The 7,733-nt window shown below is 42.6% G+C and overlaps 1 protein-coding gene across 1 annotated transcript in view; it reads left to right on the top strand.

Annotated features, from left to right (window-relative positions):
- The first annotated feature begins 2,889 nt into the window (after positions 1–2,889).
- med16 (mediator complex subunit 16) overlaps positions 2,890–7,733 on the top strand; it is a 29,921-nt gene continuing 25,077 nt past the window's right edge. The window contains exons 1-5 of the mRNA XM_034179296.1: positions 2,890–3,100; positions 5,718–5,825; positions 5,940–6,109; positions 6,503–6,784; positions 6,885–7,034. Of these exons, the coding sequence (XP_034035187.1) occupies positions 2,962–3,100; positions 5,718–5,825; positions 5,940–6,109; positions 6,503–6,784; positions 6,885–7,034 (849 nt within the window). The 5' untranslated portion in view covers positions 2,890–2,961. The remainder of the gene's footprint in view (positions 3,101–5,717; positions 5,826–5,939; positions 6,110–6,502; positions 6,785–6,884; positions 7,035–7,733) is intronic.

Below are 7,733 nucleotides of genomic sequence, written 5' to 3'. Positions count from 1 at the left end.
AGATGGCTGTCATTACATCATCAATAAATGCACAAGTTTATGTTGATATTTTGGACACTTTTCTTATCCCATCAATTGAAAGGATGTTTGGGGATGATGAAATCATTTTTCAAGATGATAATGCATCTTGCCATAGAGCAAAAACTGTGAAAACATTCCTTGCAAAAAGACACATAGGGTCAATGTCATGGCCTGCAAATAGTCCGGATCTTAATCCAATTGAAAATCTTTGGTGGAAGTTGAAGAAAATGGTCCATGACAAGGCTCCAACCTGCAAAGCTGATCTGGCAACAGCAATCAGAGAAAGTTGGAGCCAGATTGATGAAGAGTACTGTTTGTCACTCATTAAGTCCATGCCTCAGAGACTGTAAGCTGTTAGAAAAGCCAGAGGTGGTGCAACAAAATACTAGTGATGTGTTGGAGCGTTCTTTTGTTTTTCATGATTCCATATTTTTTTCCTCAGAATTGAGTGATTCCATATTTTTTTCCCTCTGCTTGGTCTAAAAAAGTAACCGTTACTGACTGCCACATTTTTTTTTCTTGATTTCTTATAGTGTTTCTTAAAGCCAGAAAGTTGCCATTTGAAATTACTTTAGTTTTGTGTCATGTCTGTGATCTGCTTTTTTTCTACAAAATTAAACAACTGAAAGAACATCCTCCGAGGCTGGCGATTCCATTATTTTTGCCAGGGGTTGTATATAGCGCCAAATCACAACAAACAGTTGCCCCAAGGTGCTTTATATAGTAAGGCAATGGTGTGGTGGAAGTTACATTTACAAGGCCAATAGTGCCCGTAGTTAAAGAATCACCCATTTGCATCTCACAGTACAGCCCGTGGAGGTCAGTCTTGTCAACACACTTAAGGTGTCAACTCGGTGCATGGAAGCCCTCACATGTTACCACTGAACTAGGCACCCCCTAGATTTCAGAGCTCCCTTGACCAGTCGATACCCAGATCTGACGCGGCAGAACTGTAGCAAAAGTCACGTGTAAGAACACGTCCAATCGAGTGGCCCGATTTTCACAGACACACGGACACGCACAGATTTCACACGCACAGATCAAAATACGCACGCACAGATTGCTACACGCATTTGTGGATCAAAATAGGCATTTGCAAATACTTTTACTACAATAATGGCCCCATACGAAACGGAGCAGAGTGAACCAGACTGACTCCAAATAAGTACTTTTCTTGAATTGTTGGTTAGGCTTTTATTTTTTGTGAGATGCGCTCAGTACATGTAGTAATGTAGTAGGGGCAGGTGCGCCATCTGGCGTTAAAGAGATGAAACTTCAGTCAATGGGTCAGTCTGCTCCATTTCGCTAAAACAATTAAATAAAGGCCGCCGTGACTCTCATTTAATGCAGTATGTTTGTTTATACAAGTAGTTCCAAGTTTTACCACCGTGCGAATAGACACTTCCTTAAATAAAAGTACTTCATTGAATCATATTTGTAGTCGGTGTTAAAATGATTAAAAACATCGAATCCCCGAAATCAGTTGCACACACAAAGAGCGTGTGTGTGTGTGTGTGTGTGCGCGCGCGCGTGTGTCCGCGGGGGGGGGGGGGGGGCGGGGTTGATGCTATCCTTACACTCCTGTCCTGAAGGTGGCGCAAAGGGAGAGTGAGTCGGTAGGGCGGCACTATTCTATGTGTCAGCCTTCGGTTAAAAATAAGAGACTCCTCATCCTGTCGTAAGGATCAGTCAGATTGATTAGATTGAGACTGGGGCATTGTGGGTTGGCAGCATATTTAAAAGTGATTGGAAAACATCCAGATGGGTTGTTGTCAGTGTGCTCAGTTGGAAAGTGTTCATCATGTTTTAATGTGCTGTCCTCTGTATTCTAGTGATAGGCGGAAATTGTTTAAAGATTTGTCAGACAATGGATTGACTGAGTTTTCTTTTAGGTCATTTTTTTCTGAGGGCAGTTACTCGCATTTAGTGGACAAAGCTGTGATTAAGTTCCTCCATTCCACCAACCTCTATTTGAGTCTAACATGAGATAAAGTATTTACCTGTGGGGGCAGCATTATGCTACGCCAGCGTATAGCCTGCCGGAATCTATTAGAAGAAGAAGAAGGTGGCGCAAATGCACAAAGCAGTTGTTTGATAACCAGCTGCAAAACAAGGTAAACGCGTCTATTTTTCCACTGGTTAAGTGATGTATAAAATGTTTTTTTTTAATTTTGTAAAGGTTGTAAAAGCTCTGTCGACCTGTGTTCAGTATTCTGCTGATTTATGTTGATTGTGTGTGTTGGAGTTACGTTTGTCTTTTATTTTTGCCGGCGTCATACTAAATGATTGTTAGCATTAGCATCGTCGCAGTGAGGCTCAACAACAAAACCAAACTTAATCTTTAAAAATTCTTGACGATAATAAACATCGATGAGGCCCAAGTAGGAATATTTTTCTTTAGAACAGGAATAAAACTTACTGAACACAAACAAATCAAACCTATTTGCAGCAATTTTTGTTCAGTTTCAAAGTTCTCTTTGAAGTGTAAAATCTGATCCGATGACGTTTTTCAATTTACAAACATCATTTGATTCTCAAATTTTGACACGTCAAAGGAGCAAAATAATGTCCGTTTGTACCAAAAAAATACCTGCAGTAAAGCACAAATTAAAACTTTAAAGGCTTATTATTAATATTTTCTGCCAAAGAATATGAGAGTGAGTTTTGAATTTGGTCTTATTTGATCAGGAATGACTCGTCTGTATTTTGGTTGTGATGTCAGCAAATCAGTTAATAGGATTATATTTCTTAGTGTCTAAATTGTCTCCTGTAATGGATGATTCTCTTGATAATTGATTCATTGTTTGACCAGCACAGAATAATCAGATTGTACTCAGTGAGTGACTCTGAGCTTTTTTGGTTTCAGATCTTGCTGGACAGGCTTCAAGTTCTTCTTGTGTTTTTTTTTTTTTTTGGTTGTTTTGTTTTTTTAATTGAATCATGGAGCTGGCTTATGTGTGTGAGTGGGAGAAGAAGCCAAAGTCCACTCACTGTCCCAGCATCCCGCTGGTCTGTGCCTGGTCCTGCAGGAACCTGGTGGCCTTCACCACCGACCTCAAAAATGAAGATGATGACAAAGGTACAAGATGCTGATGCTACCAGAGGAATGATGGCAAGACACACTTGTTACAAATGTAAACATGAAAACCTGTATCACCCGTTCACAAAAACAAACTGTAAAAATGAGATCTTCAGCAGAAACTGAGAAATCCAGTGGTGTGTTTATGCAGCTTACTGACAGCCACAGCGAGCAAATCAGTCAAATATTACAAAGCTGAAGGTGTTTCCATGAATTGCTCATATTCTGGACGTTTACCTCATTCATGTGTCTGGATTCTGCTTCACAATAAAAGCCTGATAGGGTCAAAGTAAGCACACAGGAAAGGGATAAAAAAAAATGCTGAAAACATCTTACCTTAACCTCTTGAGAACTGCAAATGAGAACTGAACAATAAAACAGCAACAACCAGAAAACAAAGTTCAGGAAAAGGTGCAGGGGAAAAAGTGAAGGTATCAGGTAGGGATGTCCCAATCAGGTTTTTTTGGCCCGATCCGATTCCGAGTCATCTGATTTTGAGTATCTGCCGATACCGAGTCCCGATCCGATACTTTAAAAAACTGAATGAACAAATGCTAAATATATTATATTTTCTTTTTAATCACCTTATTTTATTATCACTTAAACAGTGCACTTCTCCTTGAGGTAGCTTGAACAATCAATAATCTACCAGACTTAAAAAATGTACAAATTTCCATGTTATTTTATTTGTCTAAAAATAAATGTCCGAGGTTCCTCATGTTAAACAAGAAATTATCTAATCTGAAATAACATGTGGTTTTAATTTACAGATGAAAGGTTTCTAAAGAACCATTTATTGACTTATTTAGCTATTTTAATTACAAATGTTCTAAAGTTTTTTTAAACAGTAATTACAAATTTTGAGGTAACAAACAACAACAAAACATTTCCAAGGATTTTTCTTCAGAAAACTGCTCCTGTTTTGTACAGATCAGCCACTAGTCTTCCGTGTTTTGGCCCGGCGCGTCGTTCCTATTGGACAGCGCGAAGCTACATCACAGCTCAGTGTCGAAAGTTGGATTGGGTTGAACTTATGTTTTTTTCTTTTGTTCAATAAAAAATAAAATAAAAACAAAAGGTTGGGTTGAATTTTGATCGCGTCAGCCTGTCGACAAGAGGCAATGCGCGCTCCCGTCAAAAGTATCGCTTTAGTTCAGCTTTTGACACGACGCTTCTGACTCCTCTAAAAAGCAACACATCTCTTTGAAAATAATGCTTTTTACACCGATTCTTGACGCTTCTGACGAGTGAAAGGCCCATAAATCTGCAATAATGAACTTGAAATAGTGCTGATCAAAATAATGAGGATAAAATCTAGATCGGATTTCTGATCGGGATGCAACGTCCGATTTCGATGAAGTCTGAAACCACGTGATCGGGCCCGATTTCCGATCACGTGATCGGATCGGGACATTCCTAGTATCAGGGAGTGTGATGAGGAGATGGACATGGAGGTGTTGGGATGCTCCCTCAGAGCGTGTTCTGAAAAATCATTTCACTCTGGTGGCTTCTGGTTGATGCTCACAGGTTTAATAGGAGAGGAGGTGCCGGCTTGCAGGTCGGATGTGTGGGCATGTGACCGTAGAACCCTCAGCTCAAGTTTCTCTCAGGAAAACCAATGAAGTGCCCTTCAACAATCCAAAATTCACTCCTGGTGCATAGGTGAGTGTGGCTGCACTCTTCCTAAAATTCAGAGTCCATCTCTGTTGACTCTGAAGATGTTGGTCCTCTGGCAGAAGAGTACGCTCAGAGTGCCTTCATTCACTGCAGAATGAAGAAACTTGTTAATTTGTGCTGCCTGACTCTTTGAGATCAACTGATGAATCTGAAGTTGTTGTCTTTCAGCTGCTCCCATGTGTTCAAGATCACTACAGCGGGTCCAGTACAGACCCCCACCAGGATATGGCACAGGTTTTACGCCAGATTCCCATCCTCGCGCAACTTCAGTTTCACCTGCAGAAACACACGCTGCCCCTGGTCTTAAGCCTCGTTCACACCGCATGCGATGCAAGTGAGGGCGGCGACAGTTTGCCCCATCTGAGTACTGATCAGGACCCACTCAGCTTCTGAGATCTGGATCAGACACACACACAGCAGCTCAGCTGCAAATCTGAAGACTTTTTCTAAAATGATGGCATTTATTTCCACTTACTGAGAGTTGAGCTCGTAGGTCAGGGGTAGGCAACCTGTTCCAGAAAGAGCCATGAGGGTGCAGGTTTTCTTTGCAGCCACTGACTCCACCAGGTGATTTCACTGATTAACTGATTCCATCTGCTCAAAGTGATATTAATCAGTAAAATCACCTGGTGGAGTCAGTGGCTGCAAAGAAAACCTGCACCCTCATGGCTCTTTCTGGAACAGGTTGCCTACCCCTGTCGTAGGTTTACGGTCACCTGCTAGAAAAGACGTTTGCTGGTACCAAGTGATAATGTGTTAACTCACTTAAGTCATCCACTTAGATTTTTGTGTTATTTAATAATTACAGGATAGATTTTAGTTTCTCTTCACTCTGTCACATCTGTCAGGAGTTAAACCTTCTCCAGAAGGTACCTCAGATACGGGCATCAGATGGACATGTGACATCTCAATACCCCACCTGTTGTGCTCTGTGTTTTAGAGGTCAGTCACATGATCCACATCATTGACACTGAGCATCCATGGGATGTCTTCTCCATCAACTCTGGACACATTGAGGTCATTTCCTGTTTGGAGTGGGACCAATCAGGTGAGGAATTCACAAGCTATGTTCAGGATGTCAACGGGACATCGTGCGCTCTGCTTAATCTCAGCTCCTTGGTTCTGTACCATCCTCTCTTTTTTTCACTTTTTGTGTGTTTAGGCTCCAGACTTCTGTCTGCAGATGGAGATGGTCAGATTAGGTGCTGGTCAATGTCAGATCACCTGGTAAACAGCTGGGAGAGCTCATTGTCCAGTTCCATGGACGGGGACCCCATTGTCGCATTGAGCTGGCTGCACAACGGTGTCAAGTTAGCACTACATGTTGAAATGGTAATGCGTTGATGTGTATATATATGTTCATGTTCACACAGGTTGCTAAGACTGAGGCTCTGTCTGGTCCTCATGCCTGGATCCTCGTCTGTGGCCCAGTAACCCTTGTCAGGACCGCGTGGACTCTTACAGACACAGCGGGCCACGTGGAGCTGATACATCTGTTCATGCAAAAATGACACGTTGATCACCGCTCTGTGATGAACATGCCAACGCGTCCACACTATCAGTCCCGCGTTAACCTTCTCAGCTGTAGCTCACGTTCACTTACAGTCAAACATGGGTTGTTTTTTTTTTTCTTTTTTTTGTTTTGTTTTTTAGGGGGTTGAGTCACGTGTGGAGTGTTTTACTTTTGCACATATTTACCGACATCTTGTTTGTTTTCTTGCACAGTCAGGCTCCACAAACTTCGGTGAGAAGTTTTCCCGTGTGAAGTTCTCTCCTTCTTTGACTCTGTTTGGTGGGAAGCCGATGGAAGGCTGGTTGGCAGTGACCATCAGCGGTTTGGTTACCGTGTCACTGTTGAAGCCAGGGGGCGCCCTGCTAACCGCCAGCGAAAGTCTGTGTCGCCTGCGAGGCCGTGTAGCGTTGGCCGACATCGCCTTCACAGGAGGTGGGAACATTGTAGTTGCAGCGACAGACGGCAGCAGCTCTTCCCCCGTTCAGTTCTACAAGGTCGAGAAGGAAATAGCACTTCAGAAACTGTTAGAAGCATTTTGTTTTCCTGTAGTGCCATCTTCAGGACAGACTGTTGATATTTGCTGTGTTTGTTCAGGTGGTGGTCAGTGTCGTGAGCGAGAAGTGTCGCATTGATACAGAACTCTTACCGTCGCTGTTCCTGCGATGCACCACTGATCCCCTAAGGAGAGAAAAGTACCCTGCAGTCACTCACCTCAAGTTTCTGACCCGAGAGAACTCTGAGCAGGTACGCAGTAGAACCAGAGAGAACTGTGAGGAGGTACACAGTAGAACCAGAGAGAACTCAGAGGAGGTACACAGTAGAACCAGAGAGAACTCCGAGGAGGTACACAGTAGAACCAGAGAGAACTCTGAGCAGGTACTCAGTAAAAACCATGAGATCCTCTAGAACACGAGGAGGATCTGGCAAAATGACTGTAACAGTTTAGCTTTATTTATATGCTCAGAATCCCGTAAATGTGTGAGCACCAGTCTGCGTGGCAGAACCTGGTTATCATTAGGAGAATATGCTCTCAGATCTCTAGTCTTATCCTTTTTTTTCCCCTGCTATCCCTTTTTGCTTCCTCTGGAATTGCTTCTTAAGTCCCGGTCACATGGCACTAATGATGGACAATGAAGTGAAAACGAAACAAGAAATCCGGACTTGCGTTGACTTTCAGAGACCCCGTTTAACCGTCGTCCAGCTTCGTTCTGTAGATGGCGCTTCGTCAGAATTTTCAAACTGTTGAAAAATGTGAACGAATCTCGACAACCTCAATTTGTCTGTAATCTGTCTTGACAGTTCCTCATCGTTTATGTAGTTCCCGCACCGTCAGCATTCCATTTGTTTGTCGTTCAACTTCGTCCAACCTCCCAAGTCCAGTGTTTTGCATGCACATTGATGATATCTGAACGGGTCAGTAACTATAGATCCAACGAACTGAAC

This window comes from Thalassophryne amazonica, chromosome 10 (genome assembly GCF_902500255.1).
Source record: "Thalassophryne amazonica chromosome 10, fThaAma1.1, whole genome shotgun sequence".
Lineage (NCBI taxonomy): Eukaryota > Metazoa > Chordata > Actinopteri > Batrachoidiformes > Batrachoididae > Thalassophryne > Thalassophryne amazonica.
The sequence above is the reverse complement of the archived record's forward strand: the minus strand, read 5'-3'. Positions and strand labels throughout refer to the sequence as shown.